General features: G+C 47.5%; 9 protein-coding genes across 9 annotated transcripts; 7 read left to right on the forward strand and 2 right to left on the reverse strand.

Annotated features, from left to right (window-relative positions):
• Nucleotides 1–93: 93 nt before the first annotated feature.
• On the forward strand, nt 94–5,466 carry BBBOND_0201130 (hypothetical protein; the record flags this gene model as incomplete). Its single annotated transcript, XM_012911688.1, has 1 exon — nt 94–5,466. The coding sequence occupies one exon, from the start codon at nt 94–96 to the stop codon at nt 5,464–5,466; it is 5,373 nt and encodes a 1,790-aa protein (XP_012767142.1).
• A 1,363-nt stretch (nt 5,467–6,829) lies between these two features.
• Nucleotides 6,830–7,729, forward strand: BBBOND_0201140 (hypothetical protein; the record flags this gene model as incomplete). The annotated part of the gene is made up of 1 exon (XM_012911689.1): nt 6,830–7,729. One exon carries the CDS (start codon nt 6,830–6,832, stop codon nt 7,727–7,729), a length of 900 nt encoding a protein of 299 aa, XP_012767143.1.
• A 769-nt stretch (nt 7,730–8,498) lies between these two features.
• BBBOND_0201150 (hypothetical protein) lies at nt 8,499–10,022 on the reverse strand (the record flags this gene model as incomplete). The annotated part of the gene is made up of 1 exon (XM_012911690.1): nt 8,499–10,022. The coding sequence occupies one exon, from the start codon at nt 10,020–10,022 to the stop codon at nt 8,499–8,501; it is 1,524 nt and encodes a 507-aa protein (XP_012767144.1).
• A 1,366-nt stretch (nt 10,023–11,388) lies between these two features.
• On the reverse strand, nt 11,389–12,147 carry BBBOND_0201160 (hypothetical protein; the record flags this gene model as incomplete). The annotated part of the gene is made up of 1 exon (XM_012911691.1): nt 11,389–12,147. The coding sequence occupies one exon, from the start codon at nt 12,145–12,147 to the stop codon at nt 11,389–11,391; it is 759 nt and encodes a 252-aa protein (XP_012767145.1).
• A 1,734-nt stretch (nt 12,148–13,881) lies between these two features.
• Nucleotides 13,882–15,138, forward strand: BBBOND_0201170 (hypothetical protein, conserved; the record flags this gene model as incomplete). The annotated part of the gene is made up of 1 exon (XM_012911692.1): nt 13,882–15,138. The coding sequence occupies one exon, from the start codon at nt 13,882–13,884 to the stop codon at nt 15,136–15,138; it is 1,257 nt and encodes a 418-aa protein (XP_012767146.1).
• Nucleotides 15,139–15,699: 561 nt separating this feature from the next.
• Nucleotides 15,700–17,578, forward strand: BBBOND_0201180 (pantothenate kinase domain containing protein,putative; the record flags this gene model as incomplete). The annotated part of the gene is made up of 6 exons (XM_012911693.1): nt 15,700–16,362; nt 16,484–16,675; nt 16,718–16,774; nt 16,986–17,112; nt 17,150–17,222; nt 17,320–17,578. The coding sequence occupies 6 exons, from the start codon at nt 15,700–15,702 to the stop codon at nt 17,576–17,578; spliced, it is 1,371 nt and encodes a 456-aa protein (XP_012767147.1).
• A 288-nt stretch (nt 17,579–17,866) lies between these two features.
• On the forward strand, nt 17,867–19,077 carry BBBOND_0201190 (hypothetical protein; the record flags this gene model as incomplete). Its single annotated transcript, XM_012911694.1, has 7 exons — nt 17,867–17,892; nt 17,928–18,038; nt 18,267–18,408; nt 18,530–18,663; nt 18,700–18,787; nt 18,822–18,885; nt 18,920–19,077. The coding sequence occupies 7 exons, from the start codon at nt 17,867–17,869 to the stop codon at nt 19,075–19,077; spliced, it is 723 nt and encodes a 240-aa protein (XP_012767148.1).
• A 161-nt stretch (nt 19,078–19,238) lies between these two features.
• BBBOND_0201200 (hypothetical protein, conserved) lies at nt 19,239–20,867 on the forward strand (the record flags this gene model as incomplete). The annotated part of the gene is made up of 8 exons (XM_012911695.1): nt 19,239–19,448; nt 20,045–20,141; nt 20,180–20,280; nt 20,320–20,373; nt 20,428–20,489; nt 20,533–20,629; nt 20,666–20,719; nt 20,757–20,867. The coding sequence occupies 8 exons, from the start codon at nt 19,239–19,241 to the stop codon at nt 20,865–20,867; spliced, it is 786 nt and encodes a 261-aa protein (XP_012767149.1).
• A 465-nt stretch (nt 20,868–21,332) lies between these two features.
• BBBOND_0201210 (hypothetical protein, conserved) lies at nt 21,333–24,486 on the forward strand (the record flags this gene model as incomplete). Its single annotated transcript, XM_012911696.1, has 5 exons — nt 21,333–21,410; nt 21,458–21,552; nt 21,935–22,092; nt 22,127–24,190; nt 24,227–24,486. 5 exons carry the CDS (start codon nt 21,333–21,335, stop codon nt 24,484–24,486), a joined length of 2,655 nt encoding a protein of 884 aa, XP_012767150.1.
• Nucleotides 24,487–24,621: the final 135 nt, after the last annotated feature.

The raw sequence follows: 24,621 nt of genomic DNA on the forward strand, positions 1-24,621 counted from the left end.
TGATCACTCTAGTGATTCCCGGTTCACATGGTTATGGAGGCTGGCAGTGGTGATTTGTAGGAGTGGGTTAGAGGGTGATTTGAAGTGTACAGGATGGCGGTCAAGGGTACTCCTGTGGTCGCGGCACATGGAGTTCCACTCAAGACTCTAAAGGACTGTCTCCAGTTCCTGGAGTGGTTGAAAAATCGTACCGACGTGCAAAGCAGCGTGGCTAATCGACTGAAAAGGCTGCTCGAAAAAATGTATACAAAGGTTGATCAACGGCAAATTGAATCTGCATTGGCTCAATTTCTGAACCATATATCGACGTTTTACCATAAATTATGCAATGGAGCAGAAAAGATCATAAATAAACCAAGAACCGCAAAAAATGCCCTAAATGCTCTCTTTGAGTGTATTCCAAAGGTTTTATCCGTGATGTATTTTTTTAGATACCATGTAGATGAAGGTTTCAAGGCTCTTGGCGGAGGAGGTTGGGCAGATAAGGGAGTTGGAGTGGTTGCAAGTTACGCTAATCTCGGTTTACAGTTAAGTACATATATGAAATTTGCCACTGATATTGATAAATATCTTATTGAGAAAAACTATACAGCAACATACGGTGTCATCCCCGGAGGATTCGCCTCTGATGAGTTAAAGCCAGATTACCAGGGTAAGTATCCCCAGGGTAAATATATGCTAACTGATGTTAAAAATATTTTGGAAAAGGAGACTAATAAAAACAATCTGTTTCGTGATGTATTTTCCACCTCCGTGTTATCCAAAAATTCTGGCACAAACACTGCCAATATCGCCAATGCTCTTCGTCTGGTTGAAGATTTTTGTAGGATATTTGAAAGAGTAACAAAGGATGTAGAATTTAAAAATCATTTACAATCTAACCGTATGTGCATTAATTGGGAAGAATTAGAGAAACATTGCGGCAAACTTAAAGGCTCGCTTGGCAAAATATTCACCAGGGGTCGCTTTTCTTTTACCGGATATGCAAGAGAATATGAGAATCTTAATAAGGAAAACACTGCTAAAAAGATGGCAACTTGGCTAAAAAAACACTTACCCGAAATGAAAAATAATTTGGCGCAAATTCAATTTTTTAGCAGTATAAAGCATAAGTTAAATATGAAACGGCTTAAGAGTAGTGGCCTGACTCCGAGTCAAGCCCCGATGGTTGCAACCTATTTTACCAAGAACTTCATCCATTACGGATTCACATTTTACTTCAACAAGTATAACGCCAAAACTGCTCCATATGATATTTTGGAGAAGGATTGGGATAGTGCAATCAGTGAACTCAAGAAACCTAATGGCGATTTGGATCAGCTGAAAACGATTTTGGATGGGAATATGTGTTCAAAGAAAAAAGAGAGAGAGGATAGAGGGGAAGAAGGTGAAAAAGAAGAGGATGAAGACGAAGAGGATGACGAACCTCCGGATGAAATTCTGGAAGATGTAGAGTCCGAAGATCTACCTTCTCCCACCAAAACCGAAGCTACCAAAACCGAGGCCGCCAAGCCTGTGGTCACCAAAGCGGATAGTCCAGATGATCCAGATAAAAAAAATGAGGGAGCACAGAACCAGGGCAAGAAAGCGGAGGGAGCACAGAACCAGGGCAAGAAAGTGGAGGGAGGTCCAAATCAAGATTATGCTCAAAGTGACGGAAATGTTCCAAGTGCAGCCTCTCCTTCACCTGATGCCCCTGGTCCCAGTAGTGGTCAGGACCTGGGTGACCAGGCGGCTACCTCTGGCGCTGGTCAACAGAGTGGTCAAGAGGCTCAACCAAGTCGAAGCACTAATGCTCCGAATGCTGGTACAGATGTTGATAGAGGTGGAGGAGAGGGGATAACTTCTAATCATAGTGTTACAACATCTAGAAAAGACTCACCCAGAACGTGCCCTAATGGGAAGCCAGCCATTTATGATCGTGACGGTAAAAAGTCATTCTGTTTTCCGGAATATAAGACGCCTGTTCCTCCCAAAGTTCTTCGCGGTAAAAGCATGGCTGATATAAAAGCTATGGCAGACGCAGATACAGAGAAACGTAAACTGGAGGATGAGGAAGAGCACCAAAGACAACAGGAGCGAATTAAAACGGTACACCCGGTTGTCCAATCTTCTGAATACTATTACAATAATCGGGATCCCTATTACAACATTCCACCGCCCATATCATCAGACTCGCATACACGTAGCGATAGAGAAAGACCTACGCTTGATGGTGTTCCACAGGAAGAGACATCACAACTTTTAAATGCCGTAGTTCGGAGTCGGCAAAAAGATTGGGACCAATACTACCTCCAACAGCAAGAACGTAAAATGGCATTGCAAAAAAAATTGTATAATGCATATGATGATCATCTTCAGGATTCTGCAATTAAGTTGGCTGCAGCTGAATCGGCTAAACAGCAACAGTTAGAACAAAAATACAAAAATGAGATACATCGACGAGTTCAAAATATTTCTAGAATTCCTGTGCCACCCAAACCTCCATTGTCTATAACACTAGAACCTGATATTGTGTCAACATTGTCGCCAATGGCCTACATTACAGGTGCAGAAACTCGGTATATTAGCGACAAACATCGCGTGTCACCTGTCGCAATCCCGAATGCAGCTGCGCAGTATGGCAACCCTGTGATAAACACGCCAGTCGCAGTCACGCTTGACGACAAGATCATGGCAGAATCAACAGGTGTCACCGGTAATACCATAAAAAATGAATTACACAAAATAAAAACGGCTCATGTGCCAGATGCAGTGAGCGGGCAAGTCTTACCTAATGACTTTGAAGATTCATCACGAAAACGGGAAGAGACGGGAATAGTAAATACATACTTTCAGCAAGGCACAATATTGCATGGATCTGCAATAAAGCCGCACACGTCAAAGCCTCAAACCTTCGCCTCATGGAGATCGCCCAAAAATTCATCGAACCCCCCAGTGTCTCTGAAGAAATCTCAAGGTTTATCTAAAGCCAGCGAGGTATACGGAATGGTATTAGAACCGAATCAGCAAGGTAAAACGAACGTTCCTCTGCATAAATTTAAAAAACCACACAAGACACTTCAAGTCCAGGAGTTGGATGGTAATCCATACTCCATCCTGATGGATGTTGATGGAGTAGACCTGACGAAGCCTTCAACAAAAAAAGTCAAAATTGTCGCACCGCAGGCCATCCCACCACCAGTACCGCCAGTGCTGGCTAGCGGAGTGGTCGTTCCTAATACCAAACAACATTCTCCATCTACGGCACTTATATCATCAAAACCTAGTGGTCTCTCATCTACAAGAATGGATTCTATTGACACCGTACAACCTGACGAATACCCCGTGACATTGTTTTCGGACATTTCCAGTTCCGTAATGAACAATGAACCAAACCATATTAAAATAGTTCAGGTTCCAGATGCTATGAACGCTCCGATGTCGTTACCAGCAGAACCGATAGGCTACTCTATCTCTGATCCTCGTGACGCTCGGGAAGCTGAGAAACAAAAGTTACAGTATCAATATGCGGACCATGACTTGAAAAATTATCATGATCAACGTGCACAGATTCTAGCTGACGAAAAGGATAGACATGCAAAGTATTTGGAACTAGTAATTAAAGATGATGACAAAGAGAAAGAAAATAGAAAGCTGTTGCAAGACGTGGATGAAAAGCTCGTGGTTCCTCAATCAAAGAGCGATGGTATAGATGTGGCTGCAGTGACACTCGATACACTACAGGCAGGTCACATGGGTCTGCCAATAATTGACTCTGGGCCTGCAATGAAATTGAGACAGGACGGCTATGTATCCACCACTCCGAGGGCAATCCAACCGGATGACTACTTGAAGGAAAAAATGGCATTAGAAGCTGAAACGAAAAATGTTGTTAACGGGGGCATTCAAATATCTGTCAAACAGCCGTATGTTACCGAACTACATGATAATCCCAATCATTTCGACATCCAAATAGACGTCGCCCAACGCCCATTCCAAGACCTTGTACATAACATAGACCTAGATGACCCTTATGCCAACACGGCAGATATCCTTAAAGACGAGTTGAAACCTGCAGGGGATAAAGGCTTCTCAGGCATGCCTAACACTAATTTCGATCTGGACTTTGCACCGAAACGTATCGGACTTGAAGGCTATGAAGATCCCGGGATGCCGCGTGACTCTCCAAGGAAGGCAGATGAACGTGTAATTAACCCATTTAGCACAGATGAATGCCAAAACCCTTGGTCCGTTGACACTTCCTCCACCGATACACCCCCTCCACCTGCCTCCGCTCTCCCACCCACCGACCATCTGCCGCCGCCCAAAACAGTCCGGGAAATGCTCCACTGGTTCGTCGGGTTGAGTCAATATGGACTTATTGGAGTGGTTACGGAGCATGTCAAAGGCTTTTTGAAGGGTTATAACACAGATGCGTTCGAGGTCACCGGAGATTCCGACCAGCTGACCGCTTCCCATGTCGCCGCCAAACTGACCGAGGCGTGCCTCTACTCAGCCACCGTTATCTACAAAGTTAGGCATAACAATGACTTCAAAGCCTTTTCTACCTTCGACTTCAAATCAGAATATAGTAAGTTTTGTTATTCCCCCGACCCCGCCGGGCTCCTCTGCCAGCTGCGTGACTACGTCTACGCCTGCCACCACCAGTTGGAATTCCTGAAAGCGCAGTCTAGTCGGGACAAACTAAGTGGTGGGTGGGAAAATTATGAGTACGGCAGTGATATCACTGCTTCCAAGTCTCCCCTCCAGGCGTTCCTGACTGACGACTGGGGCTCCACCTTCGAGACTCACCCCTTCGACCCGTGCAACCTGTGCCTCAAGAGCCGCGTCAGGATGGGGTTCAAGAAGACAGACTTACCAATTAGTCAACAAAATGGCAACACCCTTTCCACCATCCTCACTCCCAGCTGCGGCGGAGAGGACCCATTGCTGACCTTGTGCTCCTACCTCAACTGCTTTACCAGGCGGACGCCGCGCACCATCGGGGAGCTTGTCTCCTACTTCCACCATTTCGGTATCGAGTTGCACAATTATGATCAGAAAGCACTTTCCTCACTTGGCACAGCACTCTCCACTCCCCATGCCTACTGCCCTGATTGGGACTGTCTTGGTGCCTCCGATTTCCAAGCAGCCCGTCGCATCCGTGGTTCCGAGTCTCTCAACGCAACGCATGACCATCTGAAGAGTCTACCTAAACAATTTGGAGACAACTTGGGTCATTTACATCGCCATCCACAATTGTTGCCAACTACCTACCATTCGCATGCCCTCTACCTCCTCGTCTTTGAGTACACGATTTTTCACTTCTTGAATGTTCTGCCATGTTCCCAATTGTTTCGACTCCCAAGGCGTCCTACTTCATCCACGTCACGACAATACTCGTTCACTGGAAGAGGATACTCCTACCTTGCTACGACATCGACTGCTTCAATGACCCCATGGGCAAACATTGTTACATCGTAATTATCGCATTTATGTAATCACAGGTTGTTATATGATGGAATACAGTGCAGCAGTGATTTAATGTGCTGATGAGGCGTATGCAGTGGGATGTGTAATAGATTCATGAAACTGTCGTATATACAACTGTGATATTACACACCTATGCCACCTCCACGGCAACACTAAGGTAATGTAATAAAATAGTTCATGGCATAATTAATTCGTGAGTAAGATAGGTTATAACCCATGCCTATAGCTCGGGAGCGCCATGCTGGGTTTGGGAACGGGCAATCATCCAGGTGGGTGTACAAAATTTGTATACTTGTTTGGGTTGCTATAAGCGACGTTTTGCGTCTTCATACGAATTTTTGTAAAGCTGCGTCTCGATTCAGTGTCGTAGATCACAGAGGCATGTGTTAGCGCATTAGCATTGTAGACATACGGTTGGAAGTTGTTGGACCGAACTGGCGGAATCACCTTCCGTTAGAATTCATATCAGCCATATTGGCATAAAGTAACACTGTATGGGAACGTGGGCAACCGAAGCTCAAGACTTCGGGCGTTCAGGGCGACAACAAAACCGATGATTCTCTCAGTCTGCTTCGCGTGGTCGTGGAGTCGCAGGGTTTGAAACAAAGCATCTGAAAATTAAGGTTTTACATTGAATGCACAAAATAAAGCATAATTCCACAAACTATAAAATGTTGGGACATTCACACACAACGTCAGCCTCGTACACACTAGTCCCAGACACGGCAGTGCGCTGGATTCCATAGCAACCACATATCAGTTGATATCAACAGCGCTTTGAGAAGCAGGAGATAACATATCATAGCGTGCAGCCCTAATGCGTCAGTAAGCATTTGCAACCAAAGTTGCTGCAACCACTGAAAGCGAGAAACAATTACGCCAATCACGGAAGGCGGTAGAAGCAGTGTATACATGCCTCATCAGGTGACTGCTGTCTTGATAATAAGAAGGCACTATTAGACTATATTAACGCTGCAAAAAGCTAATTGCAACCCATGGTAACACTTTAACCTTCAACGTCTGTCCAAACTTGCAACGACACTTATAAGCCTAGTATGGGCGACTAGTGCCGCATATATACGCTTACAATGACTCGCGATAGTTGTACTGCATGCCGCGTCAATGGTATCGAGATCGAAGAGCTGGGGCATCTGTGTAGTTCCTTCCTTTACCATAGGTATCTTTGGCATATCTTAATCTTTCTAAATTTAAATTAGAAGCCTATTTATTAGGTTTAAGCTGCACTTTGGCATTGCGTTTTGTTGAATACATATCGTATTTTTGCAAATCGGCCTGCAAATAGACCAAGCTCCATTGGGGAATAGTAGCTGCATAGTTAAACTCATTTTTCAAAATGGTGTACACTTCGTTGACTGAAGCTCCTCACAACGTCAAGGAGGGCATTGACTGGTTAATGGCTCTTAAGGGAACTAGTGGCGAGAGCACCTTGAAGGCTATGGTTGGCGCAATTCACCATCTATTCTCAGATCACTCTGCTGGAAGTAATCCGCTGCCGTCTCTCGATAAAATTAAGAGCATTTCTAAGGAATTTCTAGAAAAACCGGAGCTACGAGATAATATTATAGTGAAACAATTGCTGAGTAGATTCTATACTCCGGCTAGTGCCGCAAATACAGGGTCTAAACGTCTATTGACAAGATACTCTGAGGAATACGCACGCGTTGTAGGAGTCAAGGGCGCCAAACCTGAATACATCGAAGAGTGCTTAAGCAATGTTATGGATGGTTTTGGGAAGCTCTTGAATGATATAAAAAACCCTGACAAGTACAAGTCTGCATACAGTGCAGAAGCGACGTGGGAGGCATCATGCGCAAAAGACCCGGAAACCTGCGCAGTGGTTCTCGTGGGTATTGCCCCAATGTTGTACGCAGGTTTAATATCTTTATGGGGTACAACCGAATCTAAAACTGGAGAGTTCCACCGGTACGCGGGATCAAGGAGCTTTGGGGAGGTGCTGAGAGCCTTGGGTTACGTACAGCCTCAATGCCGCTCTGATATAAATGGCTCAGAGATATTCAAGAATTTTAAAGGGTTGGATGCAGATTTATTTCATAAAACGTACGATATCGCAGGATTTGACACTTTCTATGGATCTGATATTGTACAGAAGCTACCAGTTAAGCAACCTGTTGTTGAAGAAGCTGTAGTAGCTGAAAAATCTGTGGAGCCTGTAAAAGCTGCGAAATCTCGAAAACCTGGAATATTACGTAAACTCAGAAAAGCTGTGAAATAAGATCAACAATGGAATATCCTGAGTCCGGCTTACGAGTGACGTGGCAAGACTGGCATTCTGGACGCATCTCTAATGCACCAAGTGTAGTGATAGCAATCCTTGTGTATGCAATGCACAGCCATCACTCTGCGTGCTCCATACAAGGTCAAATAGTTTCTAGTGCCCCCTGAATGGTATTCAAGACGCAACTTTGCGTGTTGTTTCAACGTAGTCGCTTTAATGTCCATATATCCAACATGCTGTAGACACCCTCAGTTGATTGATCACGTTGTGCACTTCTTTTAGTTTCCAAATGTTTATGATGGGTAGCTGCCGCTTTGCTGGGCTCGGCGCCATACCCATTACTTCAACGCAGAGTGCCTGTTGATTCCAGTGCGCATGAACGCAGTGTATCTAGTATCGCAGAGCGACTCAATGTCTTGTCATAGTTACTTTTTGAATATGCATGTTGTTATTACGCCCAAAATATTTACGTGCTGTTTGTTGGTGCAGCCACTGCGGTTATATGCCACGGGGATCGCTCCTTCCCATGCCATGCAGAGATGCGCTAGATGGCTGTGAGCAGGTCAGTGGAAGTCCCATGTAACACCCTATGCAGCATAACTATTCATACAACGCAAACAATGATAAAAACGCTCAGGCAGTGAGTTCCTAGCATGAGCAATAACCGTCTCACCGACGCATAGCAACTCACAAATCAGTTGTCCATTAACACAGTCGATAACCAACACATTACGACAGCTTAGCACAGTGGCAAGGCAATTGTAACTCATAGAGCCACCATTATATTTGTTGCTACCATGATTTGAATAACCATAGTCCCCATTGCAACAATCCCCGATTTATCACTATCACGCTTCGTTTTACGCATCGTGTTGGGAAGGTTACCTGTTTCTTGTGGCCCGCCCGATGCACCCCCAGCTTCCCCTTCAGCTGTTACGTGACGCTCGCTTGGTTCTGGTGTACTCTCCTTAGTAGTCTTTGGTTCTGGTTTTTGCGTTGGTTCTTTTGGCTCGGTTGTATTTGGTGTGGTATTAGAGTCATTGGGCATGGCAGTTTCTGTTGCGGTTTCGTTCACCTCGTTGTGCTCCGGTTGGGGTATGCTTACAGTATGGTTAGCTTGTGTTTGTCCCATTTCGGCTTCAAGAAATCTCAGAATCCTTAGTATACTCCAGGCGTCCCAATCTATCCTTAGGATAGATGCAACGTCAACAATAGTTCCGTACTCCTCGAAGGCGACCTCGAGCTGCCGTTGCTCGTCTATTAACCGGGATGCTTTTGTGGATTGCGGATCCATCTCTTGCAACATATCATTGATATATGCGTAACGCTTGTAAATATTCCACGCATTTGTGAGATCTCTTATTTCGTCATAACGCATGTCGTAATCGCGTTGGACATCAAGAATCACGGCATTGTATCGATTGAACACACTACCTGCTGCGTGTAACTTGAAATTATCCACCAAAGGGCCCTTCAGTATTGCATCTATTTTTTTCGCAATTTCATTAACGTAACCCAACGTTTTGAATAGAGAGCGATCATTGAGTAATTCTCGCATCGTTTCATTACCTTCGTCAGATCTAGGGTCATTTCGATGCAGATCGTTTGGACGCACACCTATACTGTTCACCGTATCTGACTCGAGTGTTGCTTGTTTGTCGCCGCCTAACCCAGATGACCCTTCATCGTCAGACTGCGTAGATCCTTGACCCGTGTGTTGTCGAATGAATATGCTCGCTTGTCTGACCACTGCTCTAAAGTGCGCCGCATTGTCGAATCTCAAGATTTCTGATGCCACCTGTTCAATGTCTTTGAATTGTTCTTCTAGGTTCGTCAAAGCGTTCTGCAGTTCGGCATACCTCTCCCGTGTTAGGCTTTTTCTTTTCTTGCACCTAGTTACTGCACTGTATTCATTAATAATCTCTCTTAATTCGGTGTAACGGTCATGCAAACTGGTAATGTCCTCGATATCACGTATGAGTTGACGACACTCTTCTGCTATCGCTTCTTTAATTTTAGGTGAAATGGTAGATTGACGTAGATTCAATAACACAGACATTAACTGGCTCCAAAGTTGGTTTTGAGGCCGGGAAAGTGTTTCAAGGCGTTTGACTCTGCGGTAAAATTCTGCATTATCGGCGTAGAATGCAATGCCTTTGGCCGGTGTCTCTACATTACCCGGTTGCTCATCTGTCATAGGAGAGGCCCCAGCCAACCCATTATAGCCAACGGCGTAGAAACCAAATAATGCTACGACCCATCGCCGTCCATAGCTACGGATAGGCGCCATTTTTATGGCAACAAAAGAACAAGCGCATCGAAAGCAGACGATCAACCTTACTATCACAATGTTGCGTTATGCTGGACGATGCCGCACGCTATCTGCTGCAACGGCAATCAAGGCTTTCAAGCAACCGAGGGAGATTTACTAGGGGCGGTGAGCTGGCGGGAGAATAAAAGATTCCGAATGGCTAAAAATATTTTACGATGCAGAACGTACTTTTTCCAATAATTGCTATCCTGCGCCACCGGAAATGTATACACAGTAGAGTCACCGTGAAAATTCCTTACCACGTATCCACTTTTCTTGTCGCCGACGCATGTAGACACCAATAAATCCGAGATATATAGGTGAGGCCAATGGCCTCGAACACCTGTAACTCCTATATCTAATAGACAAACAAAGACGAGAGGGTTGGTATTGCAATGCAAAGAATTTGCCATGCATTGGAGGACATGTAGTATGTTTATGGGCACGTTCCCTCGAGACAAAACTATGAAATGGTTGATACTTTGTAACATAAATGCGTCGGTAATTACTATATTGACCGTTGAAATGCATTGTATACTAGCGGCTGACGCTGTTGGGTATTCATCACGGCAAGGAAATATTTATTATATCTGTATTTCGAGTTGTGCAGTGTTATAAATGAATCTGCGTATCACTGGAAAAACCTTCCACATTTGATCTAGGCTTATGTCATGCACTTATCGGCGTATGTGCCAGGTCACGGTGCGTCCTGTTGCCAAGCGCATATGGCACCATCCCGTTGGATCTGTGCAATGCCGTATAATGTGATGCCGCATTGGGGGACACAACGCTTAAACGGCTCACAAGGCCAGTAAGTGTATAGCCCTCATCAATGACGATTACTTTCATGTTTGGTCGTTTCAGGCGGAACTACATCATCTATCCTCAAGAGAAGTGGGATAGAAGATTGATTTGTCATGTGATATTAGGTATAGGCATTAATGCACCTTCCAGTCAACGGGCATTACGCGTTTGTCCCACTGCCAGTCCACCAATATTTCTAGAGGCGCCGCTTATCGATACTCCACGTAAGTATGCTTATAGCAGCGTACACGATTTACAACCTGCGGATCACCAAGCAAGATGTCGGCTATGCGTACATTGGAGCTTGCGACGTTCAAACGACTTGCCACAACGTGCCATGAATAGCATTGACGCAACACAAGATTATGTTGTCACACTTGGCGACACCGGCATAGGGTACGATGTGTGTACGTGACACTGGTAATAATTACACTTCATAATTAGAAATCTATGGTAAGAATTCGTCGATAGCTACTGACTGGTGGATCGGAGTCGGCACCTTTTTGTGTCTGGCCGCTTTCACAGCTCTTGCAATCTCCTATCAATAGAACGCCCAGAATCCAGCAAGATCATAGAGTATGATAAATATATCCAAATCCACACTTTTGAACGCCTTGACGACATCAGCAATGCTCATGTTAGCTTGGCATTCCGGCTCTCTGAAGCCCGCAGCGTTCAACACGTCACTCATATGCTTCTCCGCATTCGCATTTAAACTCTCCCAAACCGATAGCGCTGTCGCATCAAACAGCGAACGTAGACCTACGTACAACATTGGCATAATTCCAACTAAGACCGCTGCACAATCTTCCGGCTTTTCGGAACATGATTTCTCCCACGTCGCTTCGGAAGTATAGGCCGACTTATATTTGCCAGGGGCTTTTATTTTGTTCAAGAACTGCTCAGAATCATATACAACTCGACCTATATTCGATGCAATGGCGTCAGGGTCCATTTGTTGGGTCTGCACGATGTTCTCGAATTCGCTTTTGGCGTCATTTTTACCCCGTCTAGCAAACAATCCAGTTTTACTCATACGCTTACTGAATCTGCCCAGCAATCTTTTTACGGACCACTCGTCCTTGAGCGCCTCTTGCTCCATGAACTCTTTAGAAATACGTTTAACTTCTTCTAGAGCTGGCACCTCCGTGAATCCAACAGGCTTGTCTTCGAGCAAATCGTAAACTGCAGCACCCATTTCCTCCATGTGATATTGAAAATCATCTCCCTTCAAGGCGATCAACCAGTCAATGCCCTCCTTGAGGTTACGAGGGGCCTGAGTCAACGAATTGTATGCCATTTTGATAAGATTCGTCAATTTATGCGATTGATATACACGTGTAGATACTTTGGTTTATTTTTAGACCAATTCGCTTACAGCCCCGTATGGAGCCGGCAGAGCTAATGCCAGACGTGCTTCAGCGGCGGATTAGCATAACAGCGGTGTTGCCTTCCAGTGCTAAAACGTCTAATTGAAAACTATATACCCGTTTACAGATCAAAAAAAGCAGACTTTGAAGGCACAATGGCGACAGAGGTGTCGTATCGCAGCAATATCTACACAATTAACGTGACATGCAGTGCGCAGAACGCGTCACTAACATACACATTTTTCTGGCAGGAACAACGGCTCCCGAATCCAGATTTGTAAAATAACAAGTGGCTACGTATATTGATTCGAAAGGCTGCGTTTTATTGCCATTCGCATATTGCAGCGGCTGTGGTCAGTCGCGCAATCTACTTCCTATCAACACAGCAGTCGCATGATGCGGGGCGTAAACAGCCGCCGTGCCGTCTTTCACGGCTAGCATAATTGTTTTTTGCTGGAAGCGGATGTTGCAAGCTTCGCGTCGCACATCTGCGGGCTGCCGTTAGCAGTTTTAGCTGTCGTGGTATTCTGGAGGTCGCGTTTACTGTGCTGTTACACCGATATGCGACTCTACTTTGCTAGACGATAATTCACTTTTTTTTGCATTGCACTGATTCTTCACGTTGGAATAGCTGAACGCCACGGAACCCAGCGCGCTAAAATCTCTTTGATACGCAAATATGCAGCATGGCGTATCGCATAGTGCACTATTCAAGTCCACAGTAGTAACGAAAAGTTAGAAGGAAAGCCAGAGAACAATTGAGTTGGCCATAGGCGCAGATGCGTTGCCGACACAGTAGCTCGTACAGTGGAATCGTCCTGTGACTCAAACATAGCATCCAGAAAAGGCTGCGAACTGTTACTAACAAACAGTTTTATTAATCAATATGTTTCCCGTTTATGTTACACTTTAATTCTGCGTACGTCAGCAGAAAAACAACGCCACCACGTTAAATATGGCCATTGAAATGTCCAATGTAGCACGCAAAATGTACTCAGATGTGCACTTTTAGCGCGTATATCGCTTTTTTTGGTTGCGCCAATATTAAACCGACGTATCCAACCTTCAAATCTAATTTGGGCAGCAGTAAGCGATATATTACATGGGATGGTACAATACTGACGTGTATAAAACAACATAAGTTCTGCAAATTATTCAGATAAGTACGGCGTGTCCCCGCATAACGGAGCCGCGCGCAACACCGCCGTCGTCAGGCCACCGTTGGTGAGATATACCGCTGTAAGGTAATACAGCCGCCGTACGTGCAGTAATTAATTATGTACAATATTTGATTTCGCCGTTCTAAAGCGCCGATTCTTGAGAAGCTAAGCACTTCCTGATTCCGTATTGCACGCGTATAAGAACGTGTGATGGATTTGGATCAACACAAATTGTTGCTGTGATTTCGGTTTTTCACGTTAAATAAACATTTGTTGTGCAGTGAATGTGTCATATCTAGCAGTCAAACTTGATTTATGACGGTGGATGTGTATCTCTTATATCGGCGGTTCGGCGCATTGAAAGGAGCGGCCTTCCTAATGGCAATATGGGCTTATAATACAAAATTTTGAAGACTAAGTATTCGAGGAACGTTACGGCTATCATGAAGTTATAGGTGGGCGTGGCACTTTGACTCGTTGCCACGAGCTCTTGTATCATCAAAGATGTCGACGAGGGAGGCTGAGCCTTCCACGGCGGATCTGCCGCCAATAAGTACCGTGGAAGTATGTAGGATGAAATCGTTCATTCTGATAAATGTGGCTGCGTGTGTAACCTTATTGGCAACGCTGGCGGTGGTATTCATACCGTTCCCAGGGCTACGTGTTACACGCCAAATTGAGACGATCGACATTAATCTCAACGAGCACACGCTACCTGCGCTGATTTACGTAGAAGCAAAGGAAGAGGATGATCAACGTATGAATTTCTATATCAATACGCGTTATCCTTACCATTCCATCGGCAACGTCACTCTTGGTGAGGCGGTCCTTCCAGTTTCTAAGCACTGCAGGAATCGATTCGTGGCGTCATACTACACTGATAAGCCAATCAGCATTCCGTCCTATGTGAACGTGTATGATCTATACAGTGGCGCGATTGCAGTCACAAAATTTTTTAAGTCGAACGCTCCACTCGTGTACGTACAGTACGATAGTTCGGCATATGTGATTCCGCACGAGCTCTCGGATCCTCTAAATTTGGAAGCAGATATACACGATCTGTTATACAACGACGTTCAATACGCCATTAAGACACGTTTCGAAGATGCGGATGGGAAGATTGTGCGCGACGTTAAGTTCACTGCCAATGTCAAAGAGGTTACTCTAAAGATCGGTCAAATATCGTCTAAGTTCACCAATGATGTGGCTACATTTGCTGTTAGGACCGTAGACATGCCAAAATACGAAGTCATAAGGATAGCTGTACACCCACTAACGAAGACCGCGCCGCATAAACATGTTTACTACGTACACGGAAGCAATTGGAAGCTTGCATACGAAGGCAACCAAGGGTTGCAAAAGCTATCAAATGATCACAACATAAAAGAACGTCTTACGGAAGGGATGTTCGACGTACATCGCGTGCGTATTGAGGATGGGCAGCAGATACCCATGGAGTGGACCACTCCTCTCCACAGCAAGCTTCATTACCATGAAGCCAGCGCGGACGGCTGGAAGTATACGTTCTTTTTTGCGGATAAAAGCCACATCCTGGGTGACAATATCTTGGGTGGTGTTATACATAAAGATGCCTCAACCCCAGCTGCGGTTGCAACGGATCGTATTATCATTGTGTATGACCAGGCGAAAGAGAGTGACCAACCACGAGGCTTTATCTGCACGAAACGGGAACTAGAATACGTGTACAGCCCCATATCTGGACCAGGCAAATCCCGCCCTGAAATGCCAGAGACACCATGATCCCAACGCAGCTCCGAATATAAGCATTCGTCACGCAACCGTCTTCAACTCACTCAGCGTCTATTGTTATGTTTGGACGCAATGTGTTTGATACATCTCACTAAATGGACGTTTTGTGAAACATATTGGTAGTTTTTAGCTGCATTGCTTGGTTTGGTGTGGGTCTCGTTCACCTTTAGTGTTCATGTGGAGCAGCAATGGAGCACCGCACAAACACCTTCAACTACCTGCGTCGGATAATCGACAACTAGACTGGAAACTTCTCCATGTTGGTCGTCTAGGGGTATTGGTTATGTGGTTACGTCATCTTTTCTTGCCTCTGCTTTGTTCCTCATCGAATGCAGTGACGAGATGTTTTGTGTACTGAACTCATCTTGAAATACACTGATGATAGTTACGTTGCACTGTTCGCGTCAGAATCGCATTTTCTGGATGTTTGCCAATGGAATCCTTCGGTGTGATGTGTGTACCAAGCGTCCGTTGCTGTGTACACCTGGTTGTCATTGTCAGCAATGTACAACTCATCGGCGATTTCCGATTGTTCGAATATACTGCCACAAAATGCCTGATAAGATTTTAAGCGTTCTTAAGACAACTTTGCACGACCTTCTTTTGTTACTAGATATAGCTTCCGCTGAGGCACAGAACCATCAGCTCATTGAAGAATCTGCCCATAAGGTGGCTCATGACTACTATAACTTCGCAAATGGCGTCATTTCCATCCTGCAGCACAGAGTGAACGATGCCTCCGACGTTAGTCATGGCCTCCACCTGCCGGACAACGCAGCGATAGGCGTACCCAGCTTGTTCACGGGGAAGGCCGCACCGATACTACGGGACATATATTCCACATCGTGCAAGATCAAATGCGCTGTGGTAAAGCGTTGGACACAATGCGAAGATGATTCCAGTCACCACTTGGATGGTAGGGAATTTTCCTTACAGGGGCAGTTGCCGCTATTACCCTTTGCCAGTGGCCATGCGACATCCAAGGCACTCAAAAAACTGTCGTTAGATATAGGAGGCACGCTCATCAAGATGGCCTACTGTTGCCAGTGCAACGACTGTGACGCATTTTCACTGGTGTATTGCGCCCAGCATGCGCTTCATGATCTGCTTCATTGTTTGGAGCGCCACTACAACATTGACCGGGTTTCACATTGCGAAGTTGACCGCAACCTTCGGAGGATGCTGCCTACAATGATACGGCTCGACAGTGATTCGGTGATTCGATTTCGACGGTTTAAAGTGGACTCATTGGGTCATGTGATAAGCGTCTTGTTGGGTACGTTTTCCCCTGATACATTTCGGCAATTCCTTTGCAGAGCACAACTTGGTTGATGAGAACACACAAATTAACGCTACGGGTGGAGGAGCGTACAAGTATGCCAAACTTTTCCGGGAGCGTCTGCCTCAATGCCAGTTTCGCCAAATCCCCGAAATGCCTTGCGTGGTTGGGGGTACGGAGTCAATGCACGACGTGCACAGTTGTTTTATAAGATACCACTTGCGTGAAGGGTACACGCAGTTAACCAGTGTGGTGGGGGAGTTCGCGTTCTAAATGACATGCTGCACTTAGGCCGTTTGCTATCCGTACCTAATCGTGAACATCGGATCCGGTATATCGATACTAAACGTAAGTGTTTTCGTACCGTTTCCTATTACGCCGCCCTCATGTGAAAGCTTGCGTCCACAAAGTATAATGCAGTCCAGAGGTCAACGTGATGGTGGTTGCAAACCTGTTGCTGACGTGGTAACAACCCTTCAGTAAACCATGTGGTGTATTGTTATTCGCTTGACGTACCGTGCTTATCTATGCCCCGTATTCGATTGCAAGACATGTTCAGGTTACTTCCAAGGGATGCTTCGAAAGGGTAACTGGGACTAGCATAGGCGGCGCCACTGCGCACGGGTTGACAAACACACTTTTGGGCCTGGAAACCTACGAAGACTTCCCGATTTTGTATGATAAAGGTATTTTGGGTGTCATCTGTGGGTCATGGACGAGCAGGCACAAATTGCATGGACAGCTTCTCCCCAGCGCCTCCGGAAGCCACGGCGTCGTCGGACAGGCTAAAGGCTAGGTAGGTTAGCGTTCGTTACGTATGACACATGTGCAGCTTCGGAGCTTCCGATGGGCACGTGAGGTAACCTCAGTATGATGTCGAGATCATGTTGCAGCGTCGAAGACGTTGCTCGCAGCACGAGCGACATGGTATCGTACAACATTGGCCAAGTGGCCTTCCTTGTAGCGAGGAGTTACGGGGTGAATCGCATAGTGTTTACGGGATCGTACACCACCAATTACCGGATGACGATCGACGTCGCCGCGCGTGCCGTGGCATCGATGGCGGAATCTTACGAAGTGGCTCCTATGGATGTACTCGTATCCGTGTGTGGGTCATATGCAGGTGCCTTAGGATGTTTGCTGTCGCCATGAGACAACTGTGTTGCGCAATGCGCAATGACCTACATCACCTGACGGGGCTGTTTTGTCTAGGCAATACGCTCGAGCGCAGGCTCGTCCTGTCAGAACATTTGCATAAAATAACATACTATTTGAATGTTTCTTCTTACACATTGCCGTGACTCTCGCACTAGACTGCCGATGTGCGTTGCCCTATGAATCATGTATGAACGCGGTTACCTGAGAGTTTGTGGCAGCTTGAGGCCGTAAGAGGCCGCATATGGCCGTAAGAAACACCTATAAGCCACCCTAACTCGTACCATGGCGCCATTTCGGTCGCTTGCAAGGTAGGTGTGTGGAATACGTCGTCCAACGGTTGAAGGTTGAGCAACATCGCTAAGGTATCGCAATACGTGGACAAGGTAGCTGACCTTGGGCGCAAGAATCTGCTATTCCGCGTTGATTTTAAGCATCTATACTCTATTTGGCAGCTGTAAGTTTATGTATTTTACCAGCGGATGTACATCATGAATATTAACTACGATTTTCGATGCCATTAATTCAACACGCGAGTGAATAAACACTAGTATTATGTGATTAAATTGCCGATTATGCTTTGTGACTCCGTACTTTGTGCGTTCTCGCGATTGCCCCGCGCAGCGCCTCCCCTGTTTGCATGACTAATGCGCTCAATCTGTTGTCGCTATGACTCTGCTCACAGCTGCAAATCTCACGAGGAGTACAAGCTCGGCCTAATAGCTGTGAATCACTTTTACAACTTCGGACGCCAGTTAAGTCCGGAGGGCGTGAACAAGCTGTTCGTCTTCAGCATGCGATGCGGTGAGCTAGAGGAGTCCTTGAAGGTAAGCAATTCTGCTGCCACCGGTACCCCAAAGACACATTGCCCGTACGTATTGATCATTAAATCACTGCATAAATTGGCACGTTCGTCACCGGAGCATTTTGCGCCTCAACATTTTTCAGTTGCTGGAGGGCGCTCGGGATTGGCTGCCCAAACCACCGGACATCGATTTGGTTTACGGCCTAATGGCGTCTTTTGTAACCAAAAGGGATTACTTGAGTGTGAAGCGCGTATTCAAGGCGATACGGTCAAATTGGTGGGTATGCAGCAAATGTTTCACCATCGTGGTTAGGCAAATGCGGCTCACAGCGAAGGCCTATCGGCTATGCATCGAAGCCATGCTGTGCTCGGATGAAAACCCGCTGGAGGAAGCGTTGATGGTAAGTGGGTGTATCGGCTTGTTACCATCTTCAGGTCTACTGCGACTCCGCAGTCATGGGCATTGCGCTACCTTCGGAGGTCCACGCCTTGTTGCTGAGTAGGTTATGCGCGTTTCGTGACATATGTCGTAGACTGCTTACATCGCAAAATTGCCCTGGAACCCGCTAAAGCGGCGTTTTACGAGACTTCTGCTCTGAGCGTGCGAAATCGCCTCGGCGAAGAGTGCATGAATGAGGGCGGTTACAAAATCTCAAGAGCCACTTCACCGAAAATAACACTTCGCGCCTAATTAAAGTCGCTAAAATAGCGTTGCCAACGTTTTTCCAAATACGGGCACCGAGGCTCGAACTCGGGATCTTCTGCGTGTAAGGCAGACGTCATAACCACTAGACCATGCCCGCTCTCCCCGAAGGCCTATTTTAGTGTCCATAAGTGTGTTACTCAGTTGAAATGTCTACTTCCGGCGACGTCCGGAGTGTCAACGAGATTTGGCTAACAGCGGAGACAGCAGCGATATCTGACCGTATTGAGTTTGGCGTCCCCGCCATAGACAGCGCGTTCGGCGGTGGCATCTACTGCGGGAAGCTTACGGAGATCCATGGCGCAGCCGGCTCCGGCAAAACGCAACTTGCGCTAACTCTCGTGGCTCAGGTATGTGATGTGTACTGTTCTACTGCCGGTGTGTATGTCGGTTCCGTTCGTCTATGCTTTCTGTCACCTTCACATCTACCCGCGGTTCTTGCAGTGTTTAGGGAACCTTCCGTCGCCGTACGTGCGATGAATCAACGACCGTTTACATCTTTGTATGCGACTTGTTCTCCTGAGCTACCATGCCGGAGCACATCCGCTGTAAACTGTTGTACGCCCCCTTCTACAACATGCGCCGTATTTTAAAGTACTTGTGATGTTGAGGCAAAGAATATGACGATTTAATGCATTGGTGCCGGTTAAGGTTACACGATTGCCAGATAGTCCATGAGTTTCCCGTAGATGCTCGCAAGTGGCCGAATCCATCGGTGTAAAATATCTAACTTCTCAGTGTAACCACTGCCGAACTGGTGCTTTGGTATTGCCTCACCCATTTGTTTGTGGATAATGACTTTGATATAATGTGCGCCTTTATTAAGCAGGATATGGTCTGGGTGGTCCCCTTTCATTTAAAAGGCCCACGCTGTGCTGCCAAGTTTTCCACTGATGCACGAATATGGTGCTACATGTACCAGTACCCATATTTCTAAGGTATAATGATATCGTAGGAGCTGATTACTTCCCACGTAGAAGGCACCAATGGTGTCCTGATTTACTTCCACACGGGCGGGACGTTTCCCATTGCCCGCCTTTGCGAGATGATAGGTGCTTTGAAACCTGTATGCGTTCAACGGTTTGCACAGAGGGCAAAATGCAATACGTGGATCCCTCAGTGCCGGCGGATCCCACCGTGGTGAAGGGCATCCTCAAGAATTTATGTATCGACAAGGTCACTGAACCGGGGGTATGTTACATGAGCCTTCCGGGCACATATCATCCGTAGGAGCTCGTTATGAAACTCGTTAACATGTACGGCGTGAAGGACGACTCTAAGAATGTGCGTATTTAGCTATAAGCGGCAACCGTTGTGGGACTTCTCACTTGATATCAGATCCGGCTTGTGGTCATCGACTCCATCGCGCCACTATTCCGATCCACATTTCACTCCAAAGGGTTGGTCAAATGCCGAGGGTAATGCGGGTACATACGGTTACAGGGGTGGGAAGAACCCTAGGAGCAACCTGCTCCAGGTGTCGTCGTTCCTGAAGCGATTGGCCTCTGAGATGGACCTGGCTGTACTGGTGCTGAACGAGGTTGGTGGCTCTCAGCCTGTGCTACATGTTACGTAGGTCACGGGCGGCGGTGACTCGGCTCTTAAGCCCGCCGGCGGGTCGACCACTAATGTAGGTGTATCTGCGCGGTTTATGACACTGTCTACAGGTTAAACCAGTTCTGGGCGACACCTGGACGCAGTGTCTAAATTGCCGTGCATCGCTACAAATTCAGAGTGCGTTGTATGGACGCGCCACCAACCACTCGCAGAGAGCATGATGGTGACGCGTCGTTTTCTCCAGGTCCTTTTCAACGTGCACGGGCCTCCTTCAGGTCCCATATCCATTCAAATAACGCGATGTGGCGTCGAGGCTCAGGAGTAAAAAAACTGCCGCGTCTCTGCTAATCGTGCCAGCGCTTTTACTGGCATGTGTAGTGCCGCGGATTGGTCACAAAGGAGGCGGCTAGTCGGGAAGCTGTTGCAGACTCATTCCTCATAACACAAACAACTAAATTACAACACTTTTAACGGATAAATAGATAGATTGTGTGGGACCCGGAGGCTTTGGCGACTCCTCTGCGGGGGCGTCATCCCGGCTCGTAGACAGTCTGAGGGTCGCGTTTGCTTCCTATGCGCAACTCCCACAGGCAACCATACATTCCGGATGCTGATGGCGGCAACCACTGGTCTGTAATGCCTGTAGTTATCGCATAGCGCGCGTTAGGAAGCACGGCTACGCCACGATGATTCCAGCGGCTCCGGACGGCACGCAGCTGGTTGATACCGAGACTTACAAGCAATGGAGGTCGGCTGAGATCAATGTAAGTCTGGAATCGCTTGTTTTGTTGGGTCGCATATGGCGCTGCAGGAGCTCGAGTTGTGCGTGTGGAGCGCTGATATGTTCAAGTATGGCATAGCAGCCAGTTACGAAAGCTATGGATCACTGAAAACAGCTATAAGAAGGTGGGTACTGCCCTTTGTATTATATAGAGTACGACCCACTTATTGCCAATTCCTCGTCCGCGCAGCTTGATTTTCTTTGCGGGTATAAGGGTTGCGTGAATTTCGCTCGGGCGTCCTGTATGACTCTTCGACCTGGTCGCCGCATTAATGCTCAGTTGCGCTTTTGGTGTGTTTTTTTTAATGGTTTTCCTATGTATGGACTGTGTATGGTGTCTATGCACGTGCCGGATTTGCATAATTCGGTGAAATGCGTGCATATCAGTTGGCGTACTGGCATTGAAAAGTCGTATACTTGATGACTCTTGAGTGCCTTCATAATGTGCAACCTACATACACCCACTTGGGATTAACCCCCGTCATTTACCGCTTCACATAAATGCAGGGGCGTACCCGACTTGATCAAGCAATATATTTGGATAAAGGCGAATGGCGCAGACCGCTTTTACGTTGAGCATCCCAATTTTTACAAGCATTCCTTCACCACGACCTTCGGGCAAAATGTGCCGGAGGTCATGGGAGAGGACTGCCCTACCTTTTGTGGTACGTCTATTTCACCGGATTTAATGCGCGTCAGGTGGTATATCTGGGCTCCAAAGTGACGTCCTGGGCACTCCTATCCGCGCTAAGGATATCGATTTCAACGCCACCTCTCTTGACGCAGACGGTTTGAGCGATACGGTATTCCAGTGGCACCGGCGGAGCCAGCATGAGTCGGATGGAGGCTCTGGGTACGACACGGATGAAGAATCGCCGTTGACTCGCGAGCTGTCCGTATCTTCGTTACGGGAGAACTACTCCAGGCGCAAACCCGGTCGGTCGCACCGTTCGGCGGCTTATGCCGATGATGACTCGACCCCACATGTACGCTTCGACGTGGACGTCTGGCGTGACCTGAGCGCGTTGCCGCTTCCCGACGTGAGTGAGGATGCGCCCGAGGTGGATCGGCGCGACCCTCTGGACCATTATTTATCCGTGCTCCACGCCGAGAACAGTAACCAGATGATGCTTTTGAAAGAGGCCAAGAAGAAGATCCGTGAGCGTCAGGTCTCCTTAAGCGAAGTGAGCAGCGGTGGTAACATGCAAAGGCAGTTTTCCGATACCTCATTGCTGAGCAGTGGGTTGACGTTGCCGAACCCGCCGTCGCACTACCCCAAGATCGTTCACAACCAGCTCCCCCTCGCGCACAAGGGCAGCATGAGCCAGGTCTGTCCGAGGACGTCTACGATTATCCGTTTCCTACGCCAACGTGAACAGCGACCTGTGCTAGCTTCTGTGGATGTTTCTATTCCGCGTCGTTGTCGATTTTTGGATTTCTGTGCACGGATGGGTCTGCTTTGCGGCGCGCGCAGATCGAGGCGTAGCATGTACGTCGATTGGAGCTCCTCTAATAGCGAGACGGCTCATGGGGTAGGGCATCTGCCGTCCGATACACTGTCCGATCAGAGCGGATTCTCGTACGAAAATACAGGGGGCGATGTTACTCGCACGACCTTGGCGGATGGCAATTTCCAGCAGGCCAACGACAGCATAGGCACGACGGGCACGTTCCAAGCTTCTTCAAACGAGCCTAACTCTACGGATGGTGGCTACATCAGGTTCCCATCCACAGCGGGCGACACCATGTTGGTGCGACAGGCGACGACCAAAGTCTTCCACAGCTCTGTGTACAAGCTGTCGGACATTACGGACTACACGGCGCTGTTGACGCCGAGTGGTGTGAACGAGGTGAAGCGCATTTTGTGGTGCCTAAACACATCGTTTTCGGCCACCATCGAGTTCCTGCCCGTCATCCCTTCGCTTTGTTGCCTGCTGCTGGTGTACATGGCTCCCGATATCGCGCTGTGCGTGTTACACTGCTTGATGGTGAGGGCCGTTGAATCGGCCCGTTTGGAGTGCGGCGAGCGGTTTTTGTTCGTCGACCGTGAGGGCTTCGTGGACTTCGTGAAGTACGTGCTTAACGTGATGCGCTACCACATGCGGAAGTTGGTTGCCAAGCTTCAGCTGCTGAACGTTGACGTTGCCGCGTGGATAGCGCGCTCTGTGCAGAGCGGCTTTTCGCACGTGCTACCGTTTGACCACGCCTTGCGCATCTATGGCGATTTCCTGTTCGAGGGGGAGATAGTGCTGTGTCGCTACTGCATCGCCCTGATAAAGCACGGGCATGATACGCTCATGAAGTGCAACACCCAGCATGAAGCCGAAGAGGCCCTGTACAATATAGGCCTGGACAACACCCTCGACGTTGACCAGCTGACGAAGCTGGCGTACAGCTTCCGTCTGAAGTACTACAAGAGCGAGGTGAAGGGCGATCCGGTGACGCCGTACCTGATGCCCGTTAAAATACGCGCATTCTACCGCCCGCGGTTGTGTTCCCTATCTCGCATAGTAAGGGAGCACAAGTGGGAGACGATATGGTCGTGGCTTTTACCCAGATACCGCATTTTGGATCCGCGTATGTTTTACAGCTCAGACCGCCACGGAACGTCGATGCTTGGTCTTGTGAAGGCCCTTGAAGATTCTGGACGCTCTGGCGTAGCGTCGCTTTTGTTCATTGAGACCACTACCCGCGACATTTTGGGCGTGTTTATCCCCACGCTCAACTGCGAAGCTGCAGAGGGGCTGTTCACGTCGCCACATCGTGAGTGCTTGTGTGCCCGACCCTAACTGTTTGCAGAGTCCGACCAGCTTGACTCCTTCGTATTCACGCTGAAACCCCAGGAGCACATCTACAAGTGGTCTGGCCTAAACACGACCGGCGTCAAGATTAGTTCGCACCAGATCGTCGTCGGCAGCGACCACCCGGCGCTGCTGCTGGACAAGGCGATGAGCACAGGTGTCTCGCAAGCCTGCGCCTCCTACAACTCACCCAAATTGGTGACCACCCAGAATGGCTATTTCGACGTGTCCAACATCGAGCTGTGGCATCTGTTCTGAAGCCTGTGGGCCAAATACAAGATAGAAAACGCTTATTGTTTATAATGTTCTTACGTATGACATGACACTCAGCAATTCCACCTGGTGTTCCAGCCGTATAACGGCCAGGCTTCTCAGGCGTCGCCTTTAAACTTT

Source organism: Babesia bigemina, assembly GCF_000981445.1.
Source record: "Babesia bigemina genome assembly Bbig001, chromosome : II".
Lineage (NCBI taxonomy): Eukaryota > Apicomplexa > Aconoidasida > Piroplasmida > Babesiidae > Babesia > Babesia bigemina.